Source organism: Rhagoletis zephyria, unplaced genomic scaffold, assembly GCF_001687245.7.
Source record: "Rhagoletis zephyria isolate East Lansing unplaced genomic scaffold, Rhagoletis_zephyria_1.1 Rzeph_scaffold_04866, whole genome shotgun sequence".
Lineage (NCBI taxonomy): Eukaryota > Metazoa > Arthropoda > Insecta > Diptera > Tephritidae > Rhagoletis > Rhagoletis zephyria.
In genome coordinates, this window is record NW_016161949.1 from 13,570 (window position 1) to 33,202 (window position 19,633).

At 34.7% G+C, this 19,633-nt stretch overlaps 1 protein-coding gene across 1 annotated transcript; it reads right to left on the reverse strand.

Annotated features, from left to right (window-relative positions):
- Nucleotides 1–5,322: 5,322 nt before the first annotated feature.
- Nucleotides 5,323–16,690, reverse strand: LOC108371296 (malate dehydrogenase, mitochondrial-like). The gene is made up of 6 exons (XM_017626827.1): nucleotides 16,619–16,690; nucleotides 16,346–16,553; nucleotides 16,067–16,263; nucleotides 15,466–16,003; nucleotides 12,285–12,314; nucleotides 5,323–5,435 (listed from the first exon to the last, which is right to left on the reverse strand). The coding sequence occupies exons 1-6, from the start codon at nucleotides 16,688–16,690 to the stop codon at nucleotides 5,323–5,325; spliced, it is 1,158 nt and encodes a 385-aa protein (XP_017482316.1).
- Between the last annotated feature and the right edge of the window lie 2,943 nt (nucleotides 16,691–19,633).

Below are 19,633 nucleotides of genomic sequence, written 5' to 3' on the forward strand. Positions count from 1 at the left end.
AAAAACAACGCTTCAGGTGCTGCATTTTTAACACATACACTAAGTATAAACCGCACAACACTACAAAAATGCAAATTTAATTAAAATTTGTTTTTAACGAACATTCAAAAAAAAACAAACGACATGACATTTTAAGCGTAACGAAATATAGGAAATAAAATAAAATCAAGTTGAAGTTTAAAGGTTTGGTTCTCATGAGAGCAACGTCATTTTGGCTTCTACCTGTATTTATGTGCCTTGGTTGGGGATTTTTAAGGTCGCTGATTATGAATCTGAAATCAAATTTAAAAAACTCAAAATGGTGGATCCATATTGGATCTGGATTGGATCAGTATTACGTAAGTGTTGCGGCCCTTAGAAGACGTCATATCAGTAAGTGCGTACATAAATTATTTAGTCATTCAGTTTGTTTAAATCACTTGCCAGCTATTTTGAAAATCAATTGGAATCACTTGAAACATATTACTCGGGGGTTTTGGGGTCGCTTATCACGAATCTAGCATCAGATTTTCGATATTCAAAATGGCGGATAAAAATAGCGGACGATATTTTGAAAAATCAAGCCTCAGAAGACCGGTTATTATCTATCTCATGCTCAAGTATAAAACGGCGTGCGTAAAATTTCCAAATTTCGTTATGCGTGTTAATTTGATTTGAAAGTTCTCTTCGTAAAATCAATTCGAACGCGTGTTTATATGCATTTGGTTAGGCTGACAGGCGTCGAAGGACGCAGCGCTGACTAAAATTTTTTCATCGATATTTTTATAAATTTTTAATCGATTTTGCTACTAATAGTATTATCGATTTTGCTATCGAAAGTTTTATCGAATTTGTCGTCCATTTTGTTATCGGTATTTTTATTTATTTATTTTTTTGTTATCGATATTTTGTTGGATGTTACTATCGATTTTGTTATTGATAGAGTAGAAAAATAAAAATGAAGATAAAGGAAAACTGAATAACATAAATGTAGTTAGAACGAACAGGGGAAGAGGTATGGATCTCGATAGAAAAAATACAAAAAATATAACCTTAATCAAAAGCAAATGTTGGTTATGAAACAAAATAAATCTGTAACGTAAGTTTCACTTCTCCAGTGTGGCCCAGGCGCACTTACTTTTTTTTTTAAACCCTTTCTGTAGCTTTCGAGCCATTAACAAGCAAAGAAAACGGCTATGTGTAGACTATATACACGTAGAAACTCTTTAAAAATAAATGATCTCCCACTTTATTAAATCACACACATGCATACATACATAAACACATACATACGTACACATACATGCGTGTATGCTTATGCAAATATATAATTAGCCAGCAACGCATAATTAGCAGCACTTTGATAGCAAATTACAAATTCGTTCTGCTTTCATTTCTATTTTTAAACCTCGTCGACAAATAAAAATGTCCTCCAAAGCTCCTTTATGCCATTGAATGCAAGCTTTTAGTTTTGCTAAAAATTCAATGCATTTGAATCTACATACTATGATTCTCCATTCTACCATGAATTTCCCTGGCTATTACCGCATTCCCTCCGCCTCTGGGACGCTACATAAAACGGCTGCCATGAATAGCTGCTGCGACCTGTAAAAACTTTTGAGAACCACTGGCAATAAACGTTTTGAACGTCGGCCATTCAAACTTTTTTGTTTGTTTTTTGTTTTTTGTTAAAAAAAGCATTTCACTTGAGAGAAATTATAGCATTAAAAATAATGTAAAAAATTTTTGCGAAAGTAATCGCTCTCACATAAAAGTTGATAAAAATTGCAGTAAAACTAAAATACCTATTTTTGTATAAGTGTATGTGCATACGTTGGTATGTAAATGCATTTGTATAGTTGTAATGTTAAAAAGAAAGGCTGACAAACGCCAAGCGCAGCAGGAAGTTAAGTTCAGCGCACGTCAAACTGCCACTTAAAGTCATTGCATTGCTGCTGCTGCTGCTGCTGCTGCTGTGCGGTAGTTGCACAAACAAACAAAAAAGTTCTGACAAATAGCAAGAAAAACTACAACAACAAATAACAGCTTGTTTGCCGCTTACCCTTCGCCATCAGCATTTTGCACTTCTGCTGCTTTTGTGTGTGTGTGTGTGTGTATGTGTGTGCGGTTTTTTCGTGTTGCTGCTTCCTCTATTGTTTTGAGCTGTATTTTCGGTACGCTTTTTATTCAGTTACTTGCAACCTTATTTTTATATAGTTTTGCATATAATTTCATTTAACTTTTCAATTGCAACTGCAACTGCAACTATTTTGTAATGCTGCTTTTTCATTAAAGTTTTCGTTCGCTCATGCCATTCCTCCGGCTACTTCCTGTGTAGCAGTTGCGTCAGTCGGCGGGTTTTGCTTTTACTACCGTGGCAGAATTGCATTTGCTGTGCGAAATGTTCTATGGTGTATGGACATTAGGGTGCCATCATCAAGAAAGTTGTGGATTTTCCCACTGGAATTATAAAAAAAAACGTGTTATATTTTTAGACTCCCGCCAAAATATTTCGTCAAAATATTAAGATTTACCTAAGCAAGACCGATTTGAAAATACCTGCAATAATTTCATTGTCTTAATGCCGCTGATAAAATTTTTAAAAAATTTGTATGCAGATTTTTTAAAACTTATATTCTTTTATTTTCGGAGGCGATTTTTTTAGAAAAAATATTTTCTTAAAATTAATTTTATTATTATTATTATTTTTTTTTCATAAATCTTAATATTTTAGTAGAAGTCTCTAAATATAATAAATTATATATGTCCGATGGCAATCCACTAACGATTTTTAATTTTGTTTTAGTATGGAGCGTGATGCACCCTAATATACATAGTTCATATGCAGCAAATTCGTAATATAGAATTATTATAAATAAGTACAGTGCATTGAGAATGAGAAATGAAATAAACTTAAGTCGCTCAAAGAAAGAGTGCACACAAAAAAGTAAGTGCAAAGATAACGAAATTAATGCTGCGAATAATGCACACATCTTAAGGTTTCTACAAAAGTAGTAGCAAGTAGTATTTCCTCTTTAGTGCTCGCTTTATATAATACTGAGATTTATTTTTATGAACTTCTTATGAACAAACACGACGTTGGTCCGAGTCGATGTTTGGCCCTCGGAGGGTACGTATGTACGTCTAAAGCACTGAACCAGGTACCCAAAAAGACCCGCGAGAGCAGGATCAACACTCACCATTTACTTATGAACGAGTATGTGTCGATTACAAAGCCGCTTTCAACAGCACGAAAAGAAGTTGCCTATAGGTGTGAGTTTTGTACAGCCGCACAGTGGTCGGAGTGACCTTGTTTTATGCGAAAAATTTATATTTGAAAATTGTGGGAAAATAGCCGGTATAAGGTCATTTTTATTCAGAAATGTTCAACGAACTCAAAACTGATTGATATTTTCAATAATACCTGCTGACGCACCGTGGAAACTATTTATTTCAACGATATCGATCTTGACATGTTATGACCGTTAAGTGTTAAGAGGTATGGAAAATGACGATTTCATGCGAAATATTCTTTTTTCAAAAAGGCATAACTATAGAGTAGGACCGAGTAGGAATCTCATTTCTTTATTAAAAACTAATGAAAGTGGTCCTTTAATGATCTGCGAAAAGAAAAACGCGCATATTGGCGCCCAGAAGAGTGGCGACCATTTTTATTTCACTGGACCAACTATAGCAGTTGTTTCAAATAACATAAACCGCATTAAAATATTAAGGATTAAGTAATATAATTTATTCTATATTTAGCATCAAATAATTTATAAGATGTGTCTTAACAAATCTGAAGTAAATTTTCAAAAGTTCAAAATATCGAATACAATATGGCGTCAAATGATTTAAACAAATTGCTGAATTTTCATCAAATTTAGTATTTAGCGGCTCTTAACCTATTCATTACTAATGTTTACTGCATTAATTTTTATGAAAATTTACCAAAGTTCTGCTCATTGAACGAGTGCAAGCAGAAGTAGATCGAATTTCAGGCGAGTGTTTAAGGCACCAAAAGCCAGATGTCCTTTGTAATGGGCATGGTAGTAAAGCGTTGTAAACTATGAGAAAATAACATGACTTTCTACCAGTGTTGCCAGGTCACTGAAGTGGGAAATCGTCAGTTTGTTTCTCAAAAATCGTCATTTGATTGTAAAAATTGTCAACATATAAAACAAATTAGTAAATAAAATCAGGAAGCTCTTTTGGTTTTTTTTTCAATTTATTCTAACTGCTGTTTAACCTTTAAGAGTTAAGAGTTTACATTTTTTACGTAATTTTTAAAATTCGCATTACTTTTAACAAAAATTATTTGTGTTTTGTTATTTTTTGGCCTTTTTTAACAATTATATTCAACAATTTTATAATGAGCTCGAGGCCATTTTTTAAATGAAACTTTATTGTGGAAAAGCAACAATAATTTGAAAAAATGGTAGAAGTGATAGCTATTTCGGAAATCACCACATTTCCTCATCAGACTTCTTTCAGTAGGATTCGAACCGACGATCCCACTGACTCAGCCAGTTGCCTATGCACCGTGCTAAGACGCCTTGTAAATTATCGTTTGCTTATTTCCACTATTTTCATTTTTGTTATGCCAACACAATCAAGCGCAGCTATTCCGCTGCAATTCACTTGATCATGTGGTTGTTGGTCTGATGAGGAAATGTGGTGATTTCCGAAATAGCTATCACTTCTACCATTTTTTCAAATTATTGTTGCTTTTCCACAATAAATTTTCATTTAAAAAATGGCCTCGAGCTCATTATAAAATTGTTGAATTTAACAAAAATTGTTTTAATTGCAATAAGATCACATTTTCATCTTGTTTTTTTTTTTTTATTAAAACTTCAACTTAACTATGTGCATTAAAAACTGTTCATACTTACAAGTTTTGCTAAAGAACATCTTCATAATTCCCATCACTCAATAAAATATGTACGGTGCAGTGAAATAACGCCCTCGGAAATATCGCCCGTGGGCTTTATTTCCTTTATTAGGAAACAAAGACCGCGGGCGTTATTGCCTTTTTTTATTTCCCTTTGAAGGTGGGCTTTATATATAGATTGGCGCTTACACATATGTTAGTGTTTGGCCGAGCTTCTCCTCCGATTTGTGGCGTGCGCCTTGATGTTGTCACACAAAGCGGAGTCGGCATAAAAAATATTACTGAGAAAAATGATGTTCAGTGGCGCATTCCCGCAGTGATGGCCGAGTTGCTGATTTTTCGCCTATTCCGCCTGTAGAGTCACTACAGCAGTGAAAAGTGAATATAGGTATTTTCAAAAATACATATATTTATACCGCCCCAATTTTTTGAAGATATTTCCAATTTAACTAATCTGTATAGTGTCCAGGAGGAATCAAAATTTCAGCGAAATTGTTCAGGAAAATTCGGAAATCCTTCGCTTTATTGCTGTTTCCACGCATATCAATGTTCTGTGAGAAAGCTACAGTAATGTCAATTTTTTACTAGTAATATGACACGTAATAATTTTTTATGCGCTGCGAACAAAATTGCATTCAATGATGATAATTTTATCGAGTGAGACCAATAATGGATGGAAAAGACTTTTATTATATAAGTCTTAATTAATGACTTAAAAAATTTTTCTCACACTTAATTATTATCAAAAGACTTTTATAATTCTTACGAAAATTTTGATGGCTTTTTTAAAACTCCGCCATAAAATAATTATTATTCTGGGTCTATGGCTGGAACATTTCCTTTCGAAACCCAGCACTCCCCATTTCATCTTGCGAAAATTTGTATTTGCTTTTAATATCAGCTTAAGTGCCCGTGTTAGTATTCGTCCTAAGGTTTGTACTTCACATTGTCTTCGTCTTCGAACCTGTGTATTTGTTAGATAAATTTGACTTTTCAATTGTAGGTGGCAATGCTCCAACATGCAGTTTGGAAATAAAGTTTTTTCAAAGCCATTTTGATTGATGTCCATATTGTAGTAACTAAGTAATTTAACCTATTGTATATTTTCAATTTAACTTTTTTAGACATCTGGCAACACTGTTCAAAATAGCTTCAAACTAAAACCTGGTTAAATCCTTTTCGTTTAACACCCGAATTTTTATACATATTTAAATTTACTAACTATCTTAATTCAAGTTGAATTGATTTTTTTTTATAAAACCAGTGGCAACCCTCCTACATGTAGTTTAGAAACAAAGTTTTTTTAGGGCTTTTTTGACTGATATCCATATTGTGGTAATTAATTTTATCTATGTAACACATTGGGCTTAGCTTTGTAAACAGTTCGTAACGATTTCCACCAATCTACCACACAACTTTAGTTTTTCAAAAAACACTGTTCTTCCATATTTACGCGCATTTTCGCACCATAGACTTTGTATTCACCGCTTTTTGGTTTCATTTAAATTTCTAAAAGTTTTTCTTTTACTCTACTATTTACTTTGGTTTTATGTTTTTATGAAATTCCGCTTTTCTGCGTAAAGTTTTCTTTTTGTCCGTTTGTTGTTTTTGTTATTTAAATTTTTTTTTATTTTCAATAATGTTGCATTCATCCCCTTCAGCTTTTGCTGCCTGTGCCTCATCCGTTGGCAGCTTCTTCTTCTTCTTCTTCTTTGCTTCAGTTGCATCTTTTCGTCCCTCTTCTGTTTTTGCCAGCCTTGCATGGCATTTGACCTCATTTCAGTCGCAGAGCAACCAACGCGCAGCTAAATTGTTTGTGAACTCATCTTTTTGAGTTGAACGTAGTTGAATTTTCCAAGCGGCGACAACGGAGGTGGCCACAAAAGTGTTCGTGCAGATGGTAATTTGCAGATGCATACCTGAGGGAATGGCTGCATAAAAAAACATATTTATATACATACATATGTACATACCGCTCTGAGTAGTACGACTGCCACCACCAAGTGATCAGCGACAAAGATGAATGTTGCTGTCCGAAAACGCTTGTTACTAGCGCGTTGGTTATTTGAAGCTGCTCACTGCTGGTTGCTGGTTGCTAGTTGCTCCGTTGATTGGCTCACTTCTTTCAAATGGAGCATTTCGCCTTTTTCGGTGGTTTACATTGGAATGTAGCCGCATATATTTTGGTGGATATTTTTAAAAGCAGCAAAGTTGCGTGGCAAAAAAAAACTATGAATACGACTACCAGGAAAAAAGTGCATTCAGTGGTGGGCGCTTATAAATGCGCTTGCTGCCACTTTTTCATTCGACACGCGGCGTATTTACTTTGAATTTGAGCACTTTGTAAATGAAAGAAAAAAAAGGAGTATCGTTTGGTTTTTTTTTTGCAAGGGATAATATGGGATAAATTGTACTCTCGTACAATATGCTTTGTACTATAGTTTTCAATTCAATTTATACGCTTGCGTTTTTGGGCCAGCAGCAGCTGCTGTTCTTAAATGGATAAGCCTCCGCCTTGTGAATGCATACGAAATGATTGTCAGCTGATATGCATCTACTATGTATGCAAATGTATGCATTTCTGTGTCCGCTTGCTTCGCCTCTCCATACTTGACCCTATTCGGGTGCAACGGTGCGTATACGTAATTCATGGCAACAATCGTTGACCCTTTGAAGCTTCTGCTCGATTCCACACGCAAACACACCTAGTACCATGCTACAAATGTAATCCTTGTTCATGTACGGTGACCATTCGTACCGATTTTGGCAGGGCAGTACCGATTTTGAGAAATTCGTACCGCTGAATATTTTTTAAATATTTTAATAAGAGAATACCATACATTTTTTGAGCAAGGAAAAGTAGCCTAAACTTGCGAAAAATATCTTTTCCCCTACTTATACACTCTTGTGTGTATACATGTTTGCGATTATTTTTTTTAAGTTTTTCTCTTTGCTTTTGTTTTAAATGAAAGTGTATTAAAAAATGTTATTCTAAAACAAAATTGTATGCTCGGATGCGATGCTTTAAAACTGTCCCGAGTTTTGTCTGGTCACCGTACCCATAAGCCGCGATGTAGTCGATAAATTGCGGCTGGGTCTGTTATTCGCAAACACCAAAGGCAGCATCTCCGTACAATTAACAAGCAATAGCTTTAGCCGGTAACTGAATAATCCATGTATCTACAAAGGTAGTTGTGGTTATGTGTAAGCACATATGTATGCATAAATGCATACACATACGCATACGCCATATTAGTTGTAACGAGCTCCATTGTGTAGTCGAAATTGTGGCGTAGGTGTGGACGGTTTTGTCAACTGTACGTATACGCGTACAAAGTAGTTTCATTGCCATACAAGCTAATCGCGGGTTAATAATCGCATATTGTGGCATTACTTGCTGACTGTAGGCGAACGAAATTTTACATAGCATACGTAAATGTCGCCTTTATGAACTTGGCTTCTACATATTAAACAATTCGTAGCACATGAAATTTCCACTTTTTTGAACAATCGATAGATCTATCGAGTAAAATCCATTCGAGCTTACTGAATTCCATGACTGAATTCAATGATGTTAATTATTCATATGTAAGCAGAAAAATTGTAACTCTTCATTCTTCCACATAAATCCAGCAAAAAAATTAGGTTCCAGGGACGAAAAATAATAATTATTAACCGACTTTCAAAAAAGGAGGAGGTTATCAGTTCGTCGGAATATTTTTATTTTTTTTTATGTATGTTACCGCATAACTTTGGACCACGTCAACCGATTTCGATAACTCTTTTTGCGTCGGAAAGGTAGTGTCTTTCGTACTAATCCGGTTTAGATCCGATCATTGGAGCATGAGATATATATATATATATATTTTTTTTTTTTATATGAAAGTTGAAGTTGTTTTTTTTTGCTAAAAATTACTTGTTTTTTTTTAATTTTTACCAAAAAATCAACAAGTTGAAATTATCGTACAACAATTTTAATCATAATCACGTATTTGTGTTCGTACATCCTACTGTAATTTACAATGATTTTTATTTTTCGAATTTAATCAATAAAGATTAAAAATAATAATTAATATTTGAGTTTTGTTTTACTTCCATTCTTGTATTGGTCTTTTTTAAGTGTTATTCCTTAACCTTTTATTAGCAAATTTTTGTTAAATTAATACCATGTGCATACACTCAAGAAGCATTTCCATTTCCGTTGAATTTGGCAATTTACTCTCAACCAACCAACCGCCGCTAAAGAAATTTCACTTCAAAAAATATTAAAAATCAACGCGATTCTTTAGCGACTTAAAACTTGCACATTTTAAGAAAAGGCAATAGCTTAGTTTTTATGCACATGGCCCATGTTGTTTGTTATATAATGAGCTAGACTTTTACGGAAAAATAATAAAAATTAAATAAACAAAATAATATAAGCCAAAATTGATCACTTAATCAGCTGATAACAAGTGTACATCAAAAGTATGTATTATATCTGTAGGTATGGTCATTTAAAAATTTTAAGTTGCTTGCTGCATGTAAAATATGTAAAAATATACATATGTATATAAATGCATTTATGCCAAAGATTCCTCATCCCCATAATATTATGCAACATTTGTGCCACTATTTGGCTGTGTACTTGTCCCATCTTCTTGCTTCCTTAGCTTGCGCTGCTTTAAAAGCTCTGCTCGATTCTTGATTTTTTTTGGTGCGATTAAAAAAAATGGATTTTACTGCAATGAAAGCGAGCGCTTTTATTTCTATTTATGCATGTTTCTTTTTTCCATACTTTGATTGCTCGTTTTGCTTATATTCTTAGCTGCACATCCACATTTACCATTTGTATATTTTCATCATAATCTACAATAACAAAATCCCCAATTTATTTTCACTTAAGCTGCATACAACAACACAAATGCAAACCAACAAAAAACGCATGCCTTCCAATTTTGTCTGCCTCCACTTGAGCGGAAGTGTAAGAAAAGCCTGTATAAGCGGCCTTAAGCGGCATAAGCGTTGCGAAACGGCTGAAGAAGATGAAGAAGAAGAAGAAAAAGGTGAAGTAATATAACTACTATCTACTTTCTATTCACTCGTATCTGCCTGGTGGCATTCTGCATGCAAAATATGTAGACAACTTCTGTTCAGTGCCTCAAAATATGCATTATTAACTTGAAAAAGCTCTTTTTTGTGCTTTGGTTTTAAGATTTTATTTTTGTGAATGCATTTGCCATGCACAAGTGACTTGCTGATTCAAAAGCAGCTAAGTGGCGGGCGTCGAACTTTAGCATGTTAAATTAAAGGTCTTTCGAGTTCTTAAAGCAGCAGGGGGATGTACTTAAACATAAATATATATGTGTTTATGTGGAAAGAAAGAGCTAACTGAAAACTGCAATGCAAAGAATAAAAGATAAAGTGACAGCTTTGACGCTTGCATGTACATTAGGGTGGTAAAAAAAAAAAAAAATTAAGTCGGAATTTTAATGCTACCACACCCTAGCATTGTTCCGCATCGAAAAAATATACCCCTATTTTTTATTTTTACATTAAAAATATATTTAGAGTGCTGCCAAAGTTTTCGATGTATTTTCTATGGGAAATAAAGAACTTTTTGCAGAATGGTATAGAATTCTTGAAAATCAATTCTCTTCGGGAGCCTTCCATTAATAATACCCAATTGTTTATTTAACCTTTTTGTAATAATAAAGACTTTTTATTGGTGCCACCATTGCTTCTTACGAGGTTTTTGGCGGACCTAAAAAATATAGTTACTTTGAAAAATGTGGTTAAATAAACAATTGGGTATTATTTCTGGAAATCTCCTAAAGAGAAGCAGGGTTTCCTGATCGAAAAAGATTTATTTTCAAAAATTCTATATCATTTCTACGAAAAGTTCTTTTTTCCGATATAAAATACATGGACAACTTTGAGCGCTTTGAGCGCCCTCTAAATATTTCTTGATTTCAAAATTAAAAATGGGGGCATATTTTTCGATATAGAACAATGTTAGGTGGTGAAACATACAAGTCACAATGATTGGCTGAAAATATTTAGAATTATAGACGACAATTACTCTAGGAGCTTTGCGCTCAATAGAAGACATTTTTAAAAGTTACCAAATTTGTTTTCGCATCAAACTAATTCAAATTGCATCGTAAAAATTAATAATTTTTTTTTGAATAAAGCTCTTGTTCAACAACCTCAAATTAGTCTTAAAATGACAAGATTTTTTTTAATGTCCGACTTTGTCATTTGTCATGTTTGCCATTTAATGCCTAGTGGAAATCCAGTCTTACTTGATAGATAGGCAACCCTATTCAAAGACATATTTAAAGCTTGTTCAAACACCTTCCATATTTCTAATAAACGTAATAAATCCCAACATATTTTTTTTAATCTCTTCAAACGGTTTTTGTTTTACCATAGAAATTGAAGTATGCTTTGAATAATTACAAATTTTCATATAATTTTTTTTTGCAGAAACTTTCCACAGAAAATACCAAGGAGAATGGGGGAAAATAGAAGAAATAGACGTCCCACGGATTTTGATACCTCGGATAATAAGCTATACCATACAAATATTTTCTGACTTTTTCACGTTTAAATAGCCAAGAAACAATTTTCGCCACTTTTTCAGTTGTCTGGCCCGCTGTGCATAGTTTGAATCTAACCTTTTAGACAAATTTCGATCCTCTTAAAATTCCTCGAAAAAGATGTGGCTCTGTTAAAATTGCCCACAGATCTTCACCCAAAGATTTAAAAAGCCAGGCTGAAGTGTCCTTTTAGACGGGTTTGGAGTAGGGACACATTAATGGAGAAGAATTGAGCTAGTATGTCTATATATGTTCAGTCTATATAGCGGATATTCTCTGTAATTATAGGTGTATTTTTTAGTAAAACCTGTTAAAAATTAAATACCAATAACAAAATAGATAAAAATGTCGATAACAAAATCGATAGAAATACCCATAACAAAATCGATAAATACCGATAACATAATCGATAACTATCGATAACAAACTTGATAAATATCGATAAAAATCGATAAATATCGATAAAAATCGATAAATATCGATAAAAATCGATAAATATCGATAAAAATCGATAAATATCGATAACAAATTCGATACAAATATCGATAAAAAAACAATAAAAATGTCTATTATTTTATCGATAAGTACCGAGAATCCCGAACATCTCTACAATCCCAAAATAGTTCCCAGATTAAGTCTCTGTGTCTCTCTCTATATTCTTTCCTCTTTAATTACCTTTATTTTAATCTTTCTTCCCCTGTCTTCATCTTTACTTTTATCGATATGCTCATCCTCCTCTTTGTCTTTACTTTCATGTTTATCATTTTCTTCATCTACATATTCCCCTTCACCTGTGCTCTTATATATATAAGTAAAGTGTTTAAATTTACCTTGGCCTTCATTTTCTCCTTTATCTTTTTACGCATATTTGTTTTTGATTTTCTTTTTACCTTTGCCTTTATCCTTTTCTTTATCTATATACGTAGTCACCTTTACTCTCATTCTTGTATTGGTCCTTTTCTAAGTGTTATTCTTTAACCTTTTATTAGCAAATTTTTTTTTATAAGTTTTCTCTCAACATAAATATCAAGCCGAATAAATAAATATAAGGGAATTTACATGATGCAACTTTCACAGGCGACTAGTTGAATCAAAAGTAGGACGAAAAGTTGAATGCCAAAAAGTTGCCAACCCTATTTACATGAGGCGATTTTATTTGAAAGCCAATTGTTTGTTTTCATTTTGGAAATGGATTTCAATCCCGAAATTTTAGAAATTGGCATGCAAATAGCAAGCGCTGCAATAATTAAAAAGTTGCTTACGAAATTAAAAAGTTTCAATACTTTGTGCCTCCTCTACAAAAAAAGAAAAGTATAGATCACTGTACAGCGTCGTACCTCTTTTGGTATCCGAAGCAGCTCTGGTGTCCGGTGACACTTTCGCAGATATTCTTGCGAGTAACACGGAGATAGGTCATCAGGACAGGACATCAGACACTATGTCAAAGGATGTAGAATACTTATGCCTTATAGTGAAATTTTCTCACACATAACCACTTTAGCGATATTATCCTGATTTGTACCGGGATTACTTGCTGTTGGTTTCATCTCTCATAGCAGAGAACGACTTGAAGAAGGAGAATGACATCTCTATATCTTTAGCAACTATGGCGGCCCTAGCCTCTCACCTCGGGTTAGCTTTGGGCTTGCACATCCGATACCCCGGACGTCGATACGGCGGAAGGAAGACTCTCAGCATGCTGCTAAAGGGTCAGAGTCTCTGAGGGTATTGCTATCAAAAGAAGCTTATATCAAGGGAATATAGTGCAATAGGCCTGTACTATGTAGTACTCTCGCTTTTAAGGCCTGATTAGCTATTCTTGTTTTTGAGAACCAGGAAAGTTTTTCCCTTTTTGACCCAATTTACTCTACCCTTTTTATTATGCGCTTGATTGCGGCACAAATCGCGAAACAATTACGTAACAAAATGAGAATAAGAACCAAAATTGAAATAATAAAGGTAAAAAATATGCACAAAATGCAAATATTTGTAGTATAGCGAAAAAGAAAGCAAAAATCATTGCTGAGAGGAAACTAAATGGAAAGTGATTGCATTTGCGGCAGAAATGTCAAATTACAAAAATATGAGGAAAGCAAAAAAAAGGCATAACAAAGAAGCCAAGGTAGAAGAATAAAGATTCACAAAAAAAAAAAAACAAAAATCAGTCGACAGAATGTCGCATGAAAGTGTCATTGCCCATTCGTTACGTTTCATTTCACTAAGTGACACAAAAGTGCATACAAAGAGATGAGCAAAAAATACGTGAAAACATAAAAATTGCACAAAAACGACAATGCAGCACAAAAGGTTAAACCTGCCCACACATAAAATAGGAATGCACACATCCATGTCTTCATACTTAAGCATTACATAGCTTCATAAGTATGTATGTAGAGTGAAGTAATGCCAAAAATCAACAGTAATTCCTAGCTACTTAAAACTTGCACTTTATTATAATAAAATTGATTGGGCTACAAATTTGCATACTCAAAAATATTCTAAATAATGTGATTAAAAAGTTGAAAATTTTCATGAAAATTTGCTGAATTTTCGCGAGTTTTGCAGAAAGTTTAGGAATTATATTTTTATGTTTTTTGTTGTAGAATGAACCATATTTTTATACGAAATTAACGGAACGGATCGAAAGATTTGATGGCACAAGCTACTTTCTCATTGTTGACAATATCTGAAACCTCTTCTATAACAACACGAGGCCGATTTGTCACTCGATTACTGCCAGTTTGGTCTGTGCTGCCTGGAAAGTGTGTGTCTATTATGGCTATAAATTCCGGGATCCCGGCCTTTTTTAGGTGCCGAAAGTCCCGGGATTCTTGGCAAATAATCCCGGGATTTTCGGGATTTGTAATTTGCACTGATGGCAATAATCAAAATTCCTATCTTGACCAGTATTGCCTATATTTCTTTTTTTTGTTTAATAATTAATATCTTTTTATAATGTCTAGCTCATTATACATATAACACCACGCGATAGTAAATTTTAAACACAAATATCAATATATTCGCGAAACAGGGGCCAAATATAGTAAAATTGCGTTTTTAGTTTTTCACTCTGACGTCAGTAATTAAAAAATTATTTAAAAAATTCACTGAAATGTGCTTAGAGAAGAAGTATGGGTATCAAATTAAAGAGGAAATTCTGTAGAATTTAATCAAATACAGAGATTTTTTGGTGGATAAGGACTGATAGGTATTGAAAATGTCCTTTTAAAATTTTTTCCTTGAAATTTCGCAATATTTGTTTTTGAAAAAATTATAAGTTAAGGACTTATATGTATAAACTTGATAACATCCTCGAATTTCGTCCTTCTAACTTTGTTAGCTTAAAAAATTACCTGTTCTTCCTTGTGAATCCATATTTATACCTTTCATGAGCATGGTATTCTAGCTTTGTTCCGATGTTTTTATGTACCAGAACAAGAGATAGACCCACTAAAATGTACACTTAATCAGAACGTCGAGCTGGGTCGATCTGGCCATGTCCGTCTGTTCGTCTGTCTGTTCGTCCGTCTGTTTGTATGCAATCTAGTCACTCGAGATATCCGGATGAAATTTGCTAAGTGGGTGTATTTTTATAATGTATATATCATCTGTCCAGAAACCGCAAAAATCGGACCACTATAACATATAGCTCCCACACAACTGATTGTTCAGATGAGATTTTTTATTTATGCAGCTAGGAACATGAAATTTCGCCCTACTTTCACTCATTATCAAAAGAATATCTACAGTGAAAATTACAAAGATCGCATCACTATAACCTATAGACTCCATACAACTGATTGCTCAGATATGTGGTTTTAAAACACTATATATTTTAAAGTTCAAGTCTCCAAGAATGGAGTTTTATTTCAAAGGAAAACTGTGTAAAATAAACGAATAAAATTAGTTTACCGAACCGCAAAATCAGCAGAAAGTGTCTATCCAACAAATAAAATAAACGCAAATTATCCAATCAGCTGCCCACATTCCATATTTGCAGCTATTTCTTATTCTTCGCAAACTCTACTCCTTTCTTGATATTCTCCTTCAGCTCAGGTATCAATTCATTCATCCAATCCATTTCAAAGTTAGTCATTTCTGGTAAACCTAAATTCTTATCAATACCTTTTTTACCCAGTTTGAGTGGTGTTGCGAAGAATGCACATTCGGTGGCAACCGATTCCACATATGAACACTCAATTGGGTCACCTAGGCCCGAAAGACCCAACAGCAGTGAACTAGTGAATTTAGCTACCGAATGCGCAATCACCAGTGAGGCGGCGGCGCGATCGCCCTTCGCTTTTGCCACCTCTTCCTCAGCATTGCGCACTTTCTTGACTATGGGAAGTGCATCATGCTCATCTTCGAGCTTAAAATGTGGCTTGCATTGTGACAGTATTGGAAGTATGGTACACTTTGAACAGCCACCAATAACCGGCACATCTACTCGGGCGGGATCTACTTGCAAGACATCGCCCATAAAGTAGCGCGTGCGCACCACATGCGGCGTGCTTACGCCAAACAAGTGATTTGGATCGTAGACATTTTTCTGAAAATCGAGAGGATAATTATTTTAGTATTTTGTATTTTTTTTCAGTTCGATCAAACAAACCGTTTTTAGTATTTCCGCTGCTAACGGTACAAGTGAGTTGATTGGACTAGTGACCATGGCGATCAGCGCTTTAGGGCAAGTTTCAGCAATCTTCGGCATTATTTCGACAATAATGCCGGCATTCTTTTTGAAAAGTTCATCATCCGACATGCCCTTCTTGCGCGGCAGCCCAGCAACGATTATTACCACATCAGCGCCTTGGTGAGACCAAAAAAGAGATACATACATATAATTTTATTATATTAGTCATAATAAGCTCTTCAAATGTTTGTTGCCTACACTCCAAAGCTTTTTGTATATTCTCTATTTTATCATAGCCAGCCACTAGGGAATTGGTGTCTACATGCAAGATATCCATAGCCACGCCCGCCGCTAATTTGATATCGTAGAGCGCGAGACCGGTGATGCGGCTATCTCGTTTCAGCAGCAGCGATAGCGGTTGACCCACATTGCCAGCGGCACCGATAACACAAACGCGGCTCTTGGTCTGTCAATTGGCAAAATTTTTGTTAATTCTAATAAGTAAATGCAGAATGGTACTCGTATTCTTACGATTTGTGTGGTGGAAAATCGGCGTGCGACTCTGGGAAGTGAGCTTAGAAGAAGATACGTCTGCCGCAGCATCTTTTATTTTGCTTTTGATTATTTTGGTTAATTTAATAAATAGTTTAATTGTTTTTTATTTGCTTCAGAAATTGACTGACTTCAGTTAAAGGAACTTCAAATATAACTTTGTTTAAAAATGTATTTTGAAAAGCTATAGTGTGTATTTATCCTATTAAATGGACAGATAACTTAAATGTGACTATTAACCTATGTATTTTCAAGTAAAGGATAACTGTCGAGGAAATTAATTGTATCAAGGCTTTGAAATCGCAGGTACAGGCTTTAACATTTCATCGTCCTGAAGTTTCAAAACCAGAACCGAAATAAGAACAATACAGTCGAGAACTTTCTCAATGGGAATTATATCTGAACAAATCAACCCTGTGAAACGTTCCCAAAGAGAACAAATTGCGAACAATACTTTCGGAAACATTTCTAAGAGACCAAAATGGGAACAAAAGTCTCCGGAACGCTTTGGAAAGGAAATATGGGATAACAAAAGGTTAGGGCACTTTCTACCGAATAACAATTTGGGGACTTAAGTCTCAGGAACTAAAATTTATCAGAAAAGAACTGAAAGATAGTTATGCAAATTAAGTCAAAGGTAGACTTAAGACACGAACTTATTTTTTTTTTGTTTTTGCACAGTTAGTGAATAATTCTGACATAAAGGGACAGTTCACCCTAATTATAAACGATCTGCAAGTTGAAATGATCCAAATTTCCTCTGGCCTAGAATTAACAATCATATGGTTCTCACTGCAACGATTTTTCATTTGAATACACAGACGGCCCTCTCATTCTTAACGTTATGTTCTCAAAACTTTTGTTCTCGTTTTTTATCTCAAGCAGAACTTTCCTCAGACTTTGTTATTTATTTGATCCTCCTTGAAAACCTGCTCGATACTTTTGTTCTCATTTTCTTCTCTAGCAGAACTTTCCTCATACTTTTGTTCTTATATGATTCGCCTTGAAAACCTTGTTCACGTGCCTTGTTCTCATTGGAAACGTTCCCGAAAGTTTTGTTCTCATTCAGTTCTTCTTAAGTATGTCCGCGAGAGTTTTGTTTGCATTTTGTTCTTTACGGATAATTTCACGAACCTTTTTTTCTCATTTTGTTCTCGTTCAAACAGCTCTCAATACTCTTGTTCCCGTTTTGTTCTTTTGTGGGTACGTTCCTGAAATTACATTTTTGTTCTCATGAGAGGAACACTTTCTTGGTCCCTGTACAATACCAGCAACTTGTATACTAGAACCGGTGAAAAGTCAGGTATATTAACTTTGAATAAAAGTACATATATTTAAACATAATACTTCTTCAGCTATATAAACGATCAGTCAGTTGACAGCCATAAAGATACCCACCGCTTTATGAACTTTGGTGGGTGCGATGTTCCAAACTTTGGTTGGAGAAGATAATAGTGCCCAAAAGATGTTTCAGTCTGCAAGTCATAATACGTGGCCAGGTATTTGCATAGGATATGTTCAGAGGTTTCCTCCACCAGTCCACAAAACTCGCAGTCCGTGTCTACAGAAAGCCCGGTCTTATTCAAATGGCACCTTGACTTGCAGTGCCTTTTGAGATAGCCCGGCTAAGTTCAGGAGGTCCTTCGGTATTCCTCGCGCAAGGAGTTATGAATTTGTTTAATCTTCTCATTCCTTTTGACCTCTGCTAGTAGGCAATAAACTGAAATACCTCCGAGCTCCTTAGTAGTTCTGAGGTGCATCCTTAATATATGCTGCCGTAAGGATTGGGACCATGCAAGCGCACTTAGGCTCCATGTTTAGCTTTCGTTGCCTTCAAACCCTTCAGGTCCAGGGACGCCTCACAACGTATCTCTATTGTGGGCACCTAGGCGGTTCCAAAGAGTTTTACAACTTTCCACAAGCTTTGATGTTATTCTAATTGAGCCTAAGGTCTTGAATGCTGCCAGACTATCCAACATAATAGTTATTATGGCCTGATTTGTCCTTCTGCGAAGACACTCGCGAACACAGACTTCGATTGCGAAGAAATTTCCCTAGAATATTTATTTATTTATTTATTAAAGGGAACATAATTATAAATAATTATACTACCTACAAAATATAACAGCACTAGCTACAGGGCCTTCGGAATATGGTTAGGTAAGAGCTATGGTGTTCCATTATTCGCCTTTTCCCAAAACCGGCTTTCGAGTTACTCGAAAAATTGCAATTAAAAAAAAACCGAATATATATAAAAAGACCGGTCGAAACCGGTTTGGCAAAAGCGAGTCCATCACCCCAGTAAGAGCCTATTGGCAGAATATTCTGAATTTTGGTCCAAGTACCTACGCTTTCCCTGTACTCAGGGCGTCCCCATCTGTGCATCTTGCCAAATAGATTACTGATGAAGTTATATTTATAATTTCGTTTGCAGTATTTTTAAAGTTGATCATGCACATACTAGCTTACCTGTATGCAAATTCATAAATGTAAAAACACCCTTACTTTTTTTTAAAGTCGGTTAAAAATGTCTCTTTGTACCCTTTGTAACCGTCGTTTGCGAAGTACATAACTAAATCAGTACTCTTCAATATAGTACTGCAGGCAACTGCGCAAATGAACAGCACGCGTAAAATTTCATAAACTTGTTTGCAGTTGTAACCTCCAAATTTTTGTACAAATAAAATCAACCTGTCCTGTTATTTTGCATTTTTACCTGCAGCTAAAGACTGTAGCGGAAAATATAAACACAAAAGTAGCAAACATTGCTGCCAAATTAATTGCATATGCAATTCAAAGAGAGTGCAGCTGTGTGTTTGTGTGAAATGACCAGGATGCATGTTTGCATTTTTTTTTTTTATATCTACCAATATTCAATTTGCTGCGATTTATATCGTTGCGATATGTTTCAATTACGTTTCACGCTTCGCAGCGTTATTTATAGCGGCGACCTATGCCCATATACATATGCACATACATACATACATATGCAGA